Here is a 12,316-nt window from a genome sequence, read left to right as displayed (position 1 = left end):
AGCGCTTGAGGAGCGCGAGCTGATGTCTCCCTGCCCCAGGCCCACCCTGTGGTTTTCCTTCAGCACTTCAGTGTGACTGGCAATTCAGCGAGCTGTGTGGGCTGAAGGAGAGTGCCAGCTCTGTGCTGTGCCCCAGAAGCACATTGTTAGGCTGAGCAGGACTGTACCTTGCTATGTGAGGGAGCCTCGCACTGCCAGAGCTGGGGAGGCTGCAGAGCTGTGGCTCACTGGTCGTGAGACATAACTGGAAGGCGTAGACACAGGGTACCCAGCCCTGCTGCTCACCCTGGTGCAGGGCGAGCACACGTGGGGATGGGGCTGGGGTAGGAGCTGCCTCTGGGGGCTGCGAGGACGCTGTGGTGAATTCTCATCTTATTTTAAAGCACTGTATCCTATTACTGCATGTTGAGTTCTGTGTGTGTGCCTGTGTGTACCGAATGCTTGTGTCAGTAGTTAGAGCGAGTGTGACAGGAGAAATCCAAGAAGCATGTCTCAGTGTCGTGCTGTAAGTGTTACTGCACAAGAATTTAACAGATGTTAACACCAAATGACTAGTCTGAGAAATGTACTTTAAAAAAAATTATTTATTTGGGTTCAGATATTTTTGAAATACAAAAATTGGTTGTATTTTTTAAAGCTTATAATTCTTGTCATACATTGTGGTTAAATTCTTAATTTTACCGTGCTTATTAAAAAATGGTTCTACCTAAGCTATGTCCTCAGAGATCTGAGAAACCCCTGGAGGTGCTGGCTCGTGCTGTGGCCCCAGCAGGGCTGTTCTCTGGGTCTGGGATGAGGCCCTGGCGAATTACATGGAGCCCCAGAAGGAGAGCTGGTGCGTGTGTGTGTTGGAAGGCAACTTAGGCTTGTCTTACCCTGAGTGCTGGCTCCCGGCTGTCCCTCCTGGCTGTGAAGGCAGACAGGAGGTCTGTGTAATCTCATCTACTGCTCCCACAGCAGATCAATCCCAAGCCTTGCCTCGAGGCCAGGGGTTTCCTCTGCTCAGTCCCTTTTGTAACATCTAGTGGCAAAAGGGTCAGTGCTCGGAGGGGCTCCAGTGTTGGAAATGGGAGAGGTGAGGAAGAGCCAGATGAGGAGCTGCTGCATGGGGCCAGTGCCAGCAGGGCGGTGCAGGGGGAAGGCACCAGGGTGATGGGATTATGCCGGGGGTGTGAGTGTGCCACGTCCATGGTCCCTGGTACTCCCTTGGCTCTGAGAGTGGGCAGAGTGCCTCCCATTACAGGACTGGCAGTCCTGGGAGCGGGAAGGTTGCTGCGAATGCCTCCACCTCTTCCTTCAGTGCCTTTAGCTCTCCCCGGTATTTCTCCTCCTCCAGTTTCTCCTTGAATTCCTTCAGTGTGGCCTTGGGGCTCATGTCATTCTGCACACGCAGTGTCAGCTCAATGCCTGCGGGGGTGGGAGATGTGTGGCTCAGCCCCAGCAGCGGGCAGGTATCACTTCTCAGACCTGCCGTGGCTGGTAGGGCCGGTGCTACTCCCCAGGACACGAGGCAGAGGAGGAGCTGGGCTGCCAGGGACTTGCTGCCCTGTGCCACCACCACCTGCCTGAGGAAATGGGACCCTCACCTTTGTGGATGTACCGAGCCACCGTGCGGAAATCGTCCTGCCGAAAGCCACGGGAGGTGAGGGCTGGTGTCCCAAAACGCAGACCGCTGGGACGAAGGGCGCTGATGTCACCTGCACCAGAACGAGAGGTGTGTGACGAGCCGTGTTCCAGGACTGCTGTGCATGGGGACCTGGCCCGGCCCCCCGTGGCTGAGAGTTCTGTGAGAAGCTCTGCACGGCCCTGGGGAGCACAGGGCGTGAGAGACACCCAAGCACGTGGGGCAGGATGTGGTGGAGCTCGTGGGATGCCTACCAGGGCACGTGTTCTTGTTGCAGGCGATGGAGCACAGTTCCAGCACCCGCTCGGCCCGGCCACCGTCAGTGCCTCTGCTGCGCAGGTCCAGGAGAATGAGGTGGTTGTCAGAGCCCCCTGCAGAGAGAGGAGCTGAGGTGAATGCTTGAGTCTTCAGAAAAACAGAAAAGGTTTGAGGGCACAGTTGTTAAGAAATAGTTTTTCAGAAGTTCTGAGGAACTATTCCAGCAAAGCCCTGCCCACCATGCCCCAGTTGTTGGCTCAGAGCTGGGACACAGAGCTGGCCCCATCCCAGGCAGCCTCGGCTGCTCCTTACCTGTGACAATGTCGTAGCCCAGCTCCATCAGTGCTGCTGCCAGCGTCTTGCAGTTGGCCACCACCTGCTGCTGGTAAGCCTTGAACTCGGGAGTCATGGCCTGCCGCAGAGCCACAGCGATCCCTGGGGATGAGGAATAGCAGTGAGCTTTTGGGCACCGACAAAAGTCATCCTGGAAGCCAAGAAAGCTCGTGGATATTTCCTTCCCCTAACCACACAGGATAGAAACAGCCTGCTTTCTCTCTCAGCTGCATCAGGCTGGCTGCTCTTTGCTGCTATACCTCTCAGCTGGAGCTCTCTGTACTGATACTGGAGCTCACCAGGATATCTCAGTCCCCTCCTCACCATCCCATCCCAGCGCGGATGCGTACCGGCGATGGCATGGTTGTGTGGCCCTCCCTGCAGCCCGGGGAAGACAGCTTGGTTGATGAGGCTCTCCAGGTTGTAGAGTGTTTCCTTTCCTGTCTTGGGGTCTGTGCTGCGGGTGCCTGTGGGAGGGGAGAGCAGGGTCACACAATAAGGCAGCTCAGGAAGGAAATTGTGCTTGTTCGTCTTCAAATTTAAGCCTTCGGAATGCCCCAGATCTTTCTGTCCTTCCTCTTTCCCAGATGGAGCAGGAAGGAGCTTTAACCTGCAGTTCCCCTGGCCCGGGTGGAGTGTTTCTCCCAGCTCAGGTCAGGCACCTTTGCGATAGAAGATCATGCCGGCCCTGCAGCCCCGCAAGGTCTTGTGGGTGGTGGTGGAGACGACGTCGCAGTGCTCAAATGGTGAGGGCACAACGCCAGCAGCCACCAGCCCGCTGATGTGGGCCATGTCGGCCATGAGATAGGCGCTGTTGGCATCAGCAATCTGACGCATGCGGGCATAGTCCAAGTTGCGTGAGTAGCAACTGACACCTGCAATAGGACAAGAGGGAACGGCCTCAAGCTGCGCCAGGGGAGGTTCAGGTCGGGTATTAGGAACAATTCTTTCCCTGAAAGAGTGGTCAGGCACTGGAACTGCTGCGCCGGGGGTGGCGGGGTCACTGTCCCTGGAGGTGTTCAAGAACAGTGGAGATTTGGCACTGAGGGCCATGGTTTGGTGGGGATGGGTTGAAGGTAGGACTTGATGATAGAGGACTTTTCCAACCTTAATGATTCTGTGATTCTTGTGGGTCCCCTCCAGCTTGGGTTGTTCAGTGATTCTATTCTATAATTCTGCAGCATCTGACCAATTGCCCGCTGGCTTCAGGACGCCCCCCAGTTGGTGTGTAAGGGTTGCTCCTTACCTGCTATAATCAGCTTGGGGTGGAACAGGCGGGCGTTCTCCTCCAGTCGGTCATAGTCAATGTAACCAGTCTTGGGATTCACCTGGGAGAGGAAGAGGAGGGTTCAGCCACCTCGGCGGGGGTGAAGATCAGCTGCTGTCAAGAAGTGTTTCCACTTATGAAGGCCACGACCTGGCTCTTACTGGAGCAGCTTTCCATACCTTGTAGGGCATGGATTCAAAGAAGACAGATGTGGCGGAGATCTTCTTTTTGTCCGTCATGAACCCGTGGGTTAGATGGCCCCCATCAGGCAGATCCAGCCCCATGATTCTGCCGTGGGGCTCCACCAGGGCCGTGTACACCGCAAAGTTAGCAGGTGACCCTGTGACAGGAGCACACAAGGCGGTTCGTAGGCGCTGGGACGCACAGAGGCCACCACAGCCTGTGCTGGCTCCCCTGGGGACACTGTTACCTGAGTAGGGCTGGACGTTGACACCCCACTTCTGGGGGTCGAGCCGGAATGCCTGCAGGGCTCGCTTCTGGCACAGCCTTTCCAGCTCATCTACAAACTCAGTCCCACCGTAGTACCTGCCAGTAAAGGATAGAGAAAGTTGTGCTGTGGTCGGTGTCTGCTGAGGACAAACCTCAAGGTTAAAACTAATCCATTCACTCAGAAATGTGTGCCCAGGGCAGTGCCAACTGTGAGAGCAGGATGCTGCTGTGTTTGCAAACAGCAGACACAACCCTGCTACAGTTACCTAGTGCATGGCCAAGGGCAGAAGCTGAGAGGGTCAGATCCTGCCCTGCAGGAGCTTGGCTCCCAGCACCAGGATGTGGCTTCCTTCCCAGAGATGAGGTCTTGAGGTGAACAGGGCAGTGCAGATGGTCCCTGTTCCCTCCCCACAATGGTTTGGGTGGCTCAGGCTCTCCCTGCCCCATACCTCTGTCCAGGATAGCCCTCAGAGTATTTATTGTTCAAGCAGGATCCCAGTGCCTCCAAGACTGCGCAGCTTGCAAAGTTCTCTGATGCAATCAGCTCCAGCCCCAGCCTCTGCCGCTGCTTCTCCTTCTTGATGATGTTGTACACCTTGGGGAAGGAGAGAAAGCTTCACCTGTGCCAGCTCTGCATGGAGGTGTGGGTGGTGCCTGGCATGGGATGCACCCTCAGAGGGGTCAGAACAATGGAGAGCAGCCTGAAAGCCACTGAAGAAGGGAGATGAGGACCCTTCTTGGTACAGCTGATCACGTGTCCCACCACATTCTGGGTTTCTATCTACCACAAAGCCATTCAGCTCTTGCTTGGGCTGGAGCCAAGGGTAATAACCACACTGCTGGGTGGCTGTAGAGTGCTGGGCCTGGTGCAGGCATCTGAGCTCCAGGTAGAGAGTTTTGAGCAACGGCTGAGAGATTACAGCCGTAAGTATGTACATGCACCTGCAGGATGCCCTCTCTGTGGGTAGCAAGGCACAGGGGCTGGCCTGGTCCCAGCAGTTTGGCCTTGCACTGTGCCCCTGGCTCAAGGATGTTGGTGTCCCAATGGCTCTCACCTCAGGGTCATTGCTGTCGAGTGGCTCCAGCAGCATCTTGTTGTGGGAGGCCCAGAGCTCTGCGCTGGGCAGGCTCCCAGCACCCGGTGCCAAGTTCGCCATCTGTCTACTGCCTCTGATGGCACCTGCAAAAGGCAAGGGAGGGTGTTTATTATGTGACCATTTCCAGTACCCTTCTGTCCTCCCCCCACATAGATATTGCACAACCGACGTGTGGGGCTTCCCACTACCCCTACCTTGTCCTGGCACTCGGGGACGTGGGGAGACCATGAGCAAACGTGATAAACTCCAGCGGTACCATTTCATTTTGCTCAGGCTTTAGACCTGAACTTGCTTTAATCCTAAGGCAGCAGCAGCCCTCCAGCAGTGAGCGTTACGAAGCAGTGCACAAACTCCAGGGCATGCATGGCAGCCCAGCTCCAGTCCTGGCTGCGCACAAAGTGTCTTTTATCCATTAACCCCGCAAGGCCACAGAGGGGCCGTGAGCTGGTTGTTAAGCAAACCGCTCTGTTCAGCAGCACGGCCCCCGCTGGGCTCGGAGGCTCAAAGCGGGCCGAAATGAAGGGGCATTGTGCAGGGTGCTGTGCGAATGCACGCTGCTGGCAGAGGACTGCAGGGAGGACAAAGCTGCACCGACCTCACCAGGGAGAGCCCCGCTGTCACCCTCCTGGTGGGACGCGGGCATGGCCGTGGCTTTTCGCCTGCCCCATCCCACGTGGCTCCATCACATCCCGTATCCCGGCTCCGGTACCCGCCCTGACATCCCTCCTGCAGCACCACCGCCCACCCCGCTCCCGCCTCGCACGGTCCCTGCCCGCCCGATCCCCGCAGCCCGGCCCGGCCCCACACTGCACCGCACCGATCCTGATCCAACCCGATCCCGGCCCGCTCAGCCGCCCCGCGGCAGCCCGCGCTCCTAGCATAGGCCGCCGGGTCACACCCCTCCAGCTCCCGACCAATGAGCGCCCGAGCGATCAACTGTCCGAAAACTCCTCGTCCAATCCGCGGCGCGCTCCGCCTCGTCCCCGCTCCCTATGGCCCGCGCTCGGGCGGGGCCGGCATCGCTGCCGGCGCGCGGGTTGACCTTGGCCGGGCCGGGGCTGCGCCGGGCCCTGCGCACGCGGGAGCCGCCCCCTTCCCAGCCCCGCGGCTCCCCGCCAGCCGCGGTCCGTGCCAGCACTAGAGGTGCTCCCGCTGCCCCGCATCGCGATCCCGCGGGGGGTTTCCAGCCGCCCTCGTGGCGGGGCTGCTGGCCGGGGCGATGCGCAGGGCCCTGCGGCACCGCCGTGCGTGGTACTCGGCCGCGGTGCGGGCTGGGAGCACGGCCTGGCCGAGCAGAGCCTGCGCTGTTCCCTCCTCCGAGGCGGCCCCGGCGCACCGTGGGGTGTCCTGGTGCCCTGGAGGAATGGTTCACACCAGAAGGATGAGGCGTGCAGGCAGGAGCAGGGCTGTGTCTGTGCTTCAAACACAAGTGAGCACTTGGGTTTGGCCAACCTGACCCAAGACAGCTTCAGGGGTTAAATCAGAGTGCTGTAAATTGAGGAACAGAGTTGAGGAATAAGCGGTCCCAGTAAATTCCTTGTGATCCCAAGTGATGGAAAAGCAGAGTGCGCACTGTGAGTCACAGCAGTGGGGAGCAGCATCTCGGCGCAGTGAGGCTGGGGCTGCAGGCAGAGCAGCGCTGCGGTGCGGGCGGCCGGATCCTGACCACGAGGGGTGCTGGGCACAGGTGGGTGTGTGGGTACGGGGGTGGCTGTTGCACCAAAACTCGCCTTGGATACCTCTCTGCCTGCAGTGTGCATGTCCTTAGGTGTTTTTCTCCCAGGTAGCGGTGATAGGATGAGAGGTGTGGGCATTAAGTTGCGCCTGGGGAGGTTCAGGATGGATGTGGGTCTTCTGGTGTGGAAAGATGTGCAAGCAGAAAGATCTTTGATATCATTTATTTTCTGCCTCTCAGTGGCAGTGGGCTGGCAGTGTGGGTGTGGGCACCCAGGGACTTCCCAAGAGATGAGTAATTGTTTTAGTCTTGGTGGGTCCCTGCCTTATTGCTCGCAGCACTGGGTTGTCATTGTAGTGGACGATCCTCTGCTCAAATATCTCCCCTTCCTGCTGGCATCATTCCTTCATGACGGGGTCAGATCACCCCAAGATGTTCAGTCAATCTGCCCCATTCTGTGTCAGTTCATTGGGATCTTGCTCAAATGGCTTAAATTCCTTCACTTCGCAAGTGTTTATCTGCCATTCGGAAACCTCAGATATTCTACAGGGAAGTATGGTCATTATTAAGTCATTCTAAGTGGATATTTCCTATTTGTATATCCATTTTGTGTACAGTTGCAATCAAGGATTCTCCTCAGAGCCACGAGAGCTGCAGATAGTAGCAGTGTGTGCTGTTACAGTTTCAGGACCACAGTTTGCTGGCAATGGAGAGCGTCTCTTCTTCCCCATCACCCTTCCCTGACAGCTCCCCATCCATGCCCTCTGGGAATGCCACAGCCCACGACCACTACTTTGGCCTCCAGAAGAGCCTGCACATCCTCTCCATGGTGGTGTACAGCATTGCCTGCGTGCTGGGGGTGACGGGGAACGGCCTCGTCATCTGGATTGCAGGCTTCAAGATGAAGAAGACGGTAAACTCAGTGTGGTTCCTCAACCTGGCCATCGCTGACTTCATCTTCACCTTTTTCCTGCCCCTCAGCATCGCCTACACGGCTCTGGACTTCCATTGGCCCTTCGGGAAGCTGCTGTGCAAGCTCAACAGCACCATCGCCTTCCTCAACATGTTCGCCAGCGTCTTCCTCCTGATGGTCATCAGCGTGGACCGCTGCGTGGCCGTGGCCTTCCCCGTGTGGTCTCACAACCGCAGGAGCCCGGAGCTGGCAGCCAGGGTCGCACTGGGGACGTGGGGCATGGCTGTGCTGCTCAGCTCCCCGTACCTCATTTTTCGTGACACCGCGGTCAGCTCCCGTAACATCACCAGCTGCTATAACAACTTCGCGCTGTCCGACGACTACACGGCCGAGGAGGCACGGAGGCTGTGGAGGATGCGGCACAAAGCGATGATCATAACACGGTTCTTATGTGGGTTCCTCATCCCCTTCACGGTGATTCTCATCTGTTACAGCATTGTTGCTGTCAAGCTGAAAAGAAGGCAGCTCGCCAGCTCTGCAAAGCCGTACAGAATTATCATTGCTGTCACAGTCTCATTTTTCCTCTGTTATTTCCCCTATCATGTCTTCTCTTTGCTAGAAATATCTCAAAACCCTTCCAGTCATGAGATGAAAATGGCCCTTTACATAGGAATCCCCTTGGTTTCCAGCCTGGCTTTCTTCAACAGCTGCATAAACCCCATCCTGTATGTCTTTGTGGGGCCGGATTTCAAGGAGAAGTTTCGCCAGTCCATTCTGTCGACCTTCGAAGGGGCCTTCAGCGAGGAGTCAGTGCTGGGCAGCCTGAGCAGCAGGAGGAAGTCCAGGTCTGCCTCGGAAGCAGAGGTCCCAAGGCTCTGAGTGGGCATGGTTCAGCACACGCACCACTACAGGGCAGTTATCCCCTGTCTTCCCCTCTTCTGTTTTTTTCCTGCTTATTTGTCACAGCTACCCATTTTTAGGAGGTAACTCTTTATAAAGGTCGCTGAGTCCGTGACTCTGCTGTCAGTGTTCCCTTTATTTTCCCTTCTCTCCAGGGTCCTTCAGCCACGAGGAGCAGCCTTGAGCCCAGCAGGGTCACCTTGTAGGCACTCGAGGATGTTTGCACCGACACCGGGTTCACCCCCAGGGCATAGCAATTGAGCTGTTGAGAGGTGTGCTCCCTGCACTTGCCGGGCTTTCCTGGCGTCTCTGCTGGGATGCAAAAATTCTGGGGTTCCACCAGGGGGCAAAATTGGATGCAGGTGCGCTGGCAGCACGGCAGCTGGCACTTCAGCTGTCCAGGAAGAGGATGGAGGGAAGAGCTGGTTCATCAATTCCTTATAATTAAATCAGTAAAGAAAATGCATCTTTTCCTGCACATCATACCGATCTGGCACGTGGGCTGCTACATTTTAAGTAGAAAATGATTGAATTAAAAAAAGCAGGATGGACATGCACTGGGATCTGTCTGGAGGCACTTTTGCAAACGCAGCTTTTAAAGAAATAGGATTAAATGAGATGTTTATGTGTATTTTTGCAGGGTCTGGGCTAGCTGGGAAAACATTAACCTTTTCTCTCCTGAGATGAGTTATTGGTTGTGTCCCACTTACTCAGGTTTGATGTTCAGCATAACAGTTCCTGAGCAACATCACCCCACGTTTATGTTTGACCTGCTTCTGGCCCTTGTATAGCTGAACTCTCATTTTGTACTGTTGGTGAATGAATATTAAACTCCATTAAACTTATTTAAAACATTCCCTTTAAAACATTCCCCAACACAGCTTGCTGTGCTGTCTGTGTGATCCATTCAAAATGAGTACGGTCCTGTTTGCTAACAAAGCAACTAGATATGAAGATTCAGTACCCACGACTTGGAAACTGCTCCCAGTGACCCTCTCCTGTCTGATGCCGGCAGCACTCAGCCTGTGTGCGGAGGTGTATGTGGGGCTTGTCTGAAACCTGGCGATGCAGAGGAGGAAGAGCAAATTTAAAGTTGGGTTTGCCCATACATCACTTTTGCGAAGTGTCTGGGATGAAGTCGGCGGTGTTCTCCCAGATCTGATCGGCCTCTGAACAGCTTCAATGATTACAGCATAAAATGTTGGTCATGTAGAAGGGAAGGTTCCCATTCCAGCACGGGGCAGCTCTGTGAGGAGGTGCTGGTATCACACAAACTGCCTGACTTGTTTATGCTGCCATGAAGCTGCCATAAAACCTCACTGCTCCAGTGGCTGGAAAATCCCTGACTGAATCCCAGCCTGAATGTGCACGTCCCTCATCTCTGTGTGGATGACAGTACCAAGTGAGATCTGTCACTTGAACATGTTAGGGATTAAATATGGGTCTGCTGGGTCACACAACATTAAATGAAGGTGGTGATCCTACAGGCACGCACGTACTTAACCTTATAATCATGCATAATCCCACTGAGATCAGGGAATTTAGCAAGACCTCCGTATGTGAGGCCTGAGTGAGCAGAAAGGCTTACCCTTTACCACAAATTGCTGCCTGTCATTCAGATAAAGCTGCAATGTTTGCTCTGCAGTGCAATGCTGGGGCTGTTTGCTTGCTCCTGCTGGTGAACGACAGCACTGATTGCAGTGTCAAGGTTGTGCAGACCAGCGTTTGCTCTTTCTGGTTTTCTTCATCTGTTTGCAGAGCCCACGTAATTCCTTGTGACAAGCATCTCTGAGATTGCTGGACCAAAGCCTCCCATTGTGCCCTCTCTCATCATCTTTCAGAGCACTTGAACTTAGAGCATCACAGTTTGGGATAGGAAAGGAGGCAATTTCCTGGGCCACTTAGGCATAGCAGGTGGTTCTGATGTCAGTGCAGCAGTCTGGATGGATACAAGGGATTGCTGCTGAAATAGCAGCGGGGCAACCTGCACAGCACCACCTTCTCCCTGGCATCTCAGCCAAGCACAGTGTGCCATTAGCACAGCAGCTTCGGCCAATCCCATTTAGCCCTGCAGCTAAATTATCTTCTCTCTCTTGCAGTACCCCTCCCGGAGATCGCCTCCTCTTTAAGTGGCACTGTACTCTGGTTAAGCAAAATAGCGTGCCTTCACAAAGCTCTCTCCTTGCACGATGGGAGTTAGAGAGTTTCAAACTGCAGTTCCTGCAAACACCTGTCAAAATACTGGTGGGGAAAAATGGGAAAGGGAACGTTTCATCGATGGTAACCGGCAGCTCATGGCTGTTGCTGTGTTGCTGGATGGTCACAGAAAGAGTTCTGCCATCCTGGGTCTGATCCCAAGCCTTTGTGCAAAGCTGACATCAGCTGGGTTAGGCTGCCCAGGGCCTGGTTCCAAGATAAATCTCTTCTCTATCAAATTCCCTTGTGTTCAGACTGTCTCATCATTACAACCATAATTCCAGTAGTCCCTCATTCCTAGCTGGAAGGCAGGCTATTCATTCTCTCTGATATCCATATTTGCTATTTGTGTAAAGAAAAAAGCTTGAATGAGAAAAAAAAATCCAATGACAAGCAAATAATCCTAGGAAGTCAAACAGCATTTTTGGCAGCTGTGCCCCCCTCTGACGCAGCTTTGCTCTCAAGGCTCTTTCAGATGTGATCAGATGGGTGGTGCTGGGCTTCGGAACAGCCTGACCCCTGGTGTTTGCAGCTGTTGAGAAATCAGCAGTCCTGCTGTCAGCCTGGTTGGCTGTGCTGAAGGGCCGCTCCGTGGGCAGGCTGACAGCTCCATTCCTACAAATAGGGCTGTGCAGAGCCACTTGGGCTGTGCTGGGCTGCTGTGCATGGGGAGAGCTGAGGACAAGCAAGTTTTGGTAGTTGGGGTGTTTGGTATGAAATACAGGGCAGCGTGAGAATTCTGACGAGGGCATTGATGATTTGGAGGTGGGTGAGGTGAACGTATATCACCAAAACATCCTGGTGATAGAGCTCAGAAAGGCTTGGCAAGTGGTTCAGAGCTAGAGTCTTTGTCGTGGCAGAAAACCCAAAGCTTGTGCCTTCTGAGTGTGCCTGGCACTGTTCAGAGCTGACCTCAAAGGAAGGGAGCAAGAGAAGGAGATACCTTGCTCCCTGGCGCAGGTGGGAGGATCTGTGCCATGGAGCTAGTTCAGGTGAGCGAAAACAGAATGGGCAGAATCCCATTACCTGACTGTGACCCATCCTGGTTCCATCTGAGGCTCAGTGGTACCAGGCCTGCAGTCTATTTCTGCTTGGATGAGGATCTACCAGGATGGTATGATGTTCTTTAGTGCAAAAAAAAAGTAAGTGTGGTATTTTCATTATGCTGGGTCACCACTGCAGTACAACTGGGTTTGTGACACAGCTGCTTCTGTAAGGAAGACAGGATCTTAGACAAGGAATTAACAAGGATCTCGAAGAGTTAAAGCCTGGGGAGACTTGCAGCATGTAGTCCTTGATAGCAATGGACTGTTGTAACACCTGGCAGTTCTGTGTTGTTTTGGCAAGCATTTTAAGTCAGGGTTTCAACCAGAGCTGTAGCTGCTTTGCTTTGGAGGAGGGAGTATAGCAGGTGACTCTGGAGGTGGGAAAAGCTGCAGAGCTCTCAGGGACAAAGCAACCAAGCAGCATCTCAAGAGGAGAAGGTACTCTTTCCTTGGAACCTGGAGGAGAGCATGGAAATAGAAACTGAGCTCAGATAGTTCAGAGGAAAGAGGAAGGGAAGAGTAGGAGCTGAGAAGCCTTAGAAGTACCACCAGTGGGT

At 54.5% G+C, this 12,316-nt stretch overlaps 2 protein-coding genes across 2 annotated transcripts; one reads left to right on the top strand and one right to left on the bottom strand.

Annotated features, from left to right (window-relative positions):
• Positions 1 to 833: 833 nt before the first annotated feature.
• Positions 834 to 5,752, bottom strand: SHMT1 (serine hydroxymethyltransferase 1). Its single transcript, XM_065732796.1, has 12 exons — positions 5,224 to 5,752; positions 4,988 to 5,112; positions 4,382 to 4,527; positions 3,913 to 4,028; positions 3,662 to 3,822; positions 3,462 to 3,543; positions 2,878 to 3,090; positions 2,566 to 2,682; positions 2,195 to 2,317; positions 1,879 to 1,995; positions 1,587 to 1,697; positions 834 to 1,407 (listed from the first exon to the last, which is right to left on the bottom strand). The coding sequence occupies exons 1-12, from the start codon at positions 5,291 to 5,293 to the stop codon at positions 1,238 to 1,240; spliced, it is 1,551 nt and encodes a 516-aa protein (XP_065588868.1). The 5' UTR covers positions 5,294 to 5,752; the 3' UTR covers positions 834 to 1,237.
• Positions 5,753 to 7,210: 1,458 nt separating this feature from the next.
• Positions 7,211 to 8,743, top strand: LOC136046291 (chemerin-like receptor 1). Its single transcript, XM_065732802.1, has one exon. It carries the CDS (start codon positions 7,411 to 7,413, stop codon positions 8,494 to 8,496), a length of 1,086 nt encoding a protein of 361 aa, XP_065588874.1. The 5' UTR covers positions 7,211 to 7,410; the 3' UTR covers positions 8,497 to 8,743.
• The last annotated feature ends 3,573 nt before the right edge of the window (positions 8,744 to 12,316 follow it).

The sequence above is a fragment of the Cyrtonyx montezumae genome, unplaced genomic scaffold (assembly GCF_038088225.1).
Source record: "Cyrtonyx montezumae isolate F1298 unplaced genomic scaffold, pur_monq_1.0 scaffold_16, whole genome shotgun sequence".
Classification (NCBI taxonomy): domain Eukaryota; kingdom Metazoa; phylum Chordata; class Aves; order Galliformes; family Odontophoridae; genus Cyrtonyx; species Cyrtonyx montezumae.
The sequence above is the reverse complement of the archived record's forward strand: the minus strand, read 5'-3'. Positions and strand labels throughout refer to the sequence as shown.

Excerpts from the sequence above, each read along its gene's own strand:
- SHMT1 (XM_065732796.1), bottom strand. The coding sequence starts at position 5,293 with ATGAAATGGTACCGCTGGAGTTTATCACGTTTGCTCATGGTCTCCCCA. Across the intron at positions 5,113-5,223 it reads TCCCCGAGTGCCAGGACAAG|GTGCCATCAGAGGCAGTAGA; the intron begins GTAGGGGTAGTG and ends TGCCTTTTGCAG. Across the intron at positions 2,318-2,565 it reads ACACAACCATGCCATCGCCG|GGATCGCTGTGGCTCTGCGG; the intron begins GTACGCATCCGC and ends CCTCATCCCCAG.
- LOC136046291 (XM_065732802.1), top strand. The coding sequence starts at position 7,411 with ATGGAGAGCGTCTCTTCTTCCCCATCACCCTTCCCTGACAGCTCCCCA.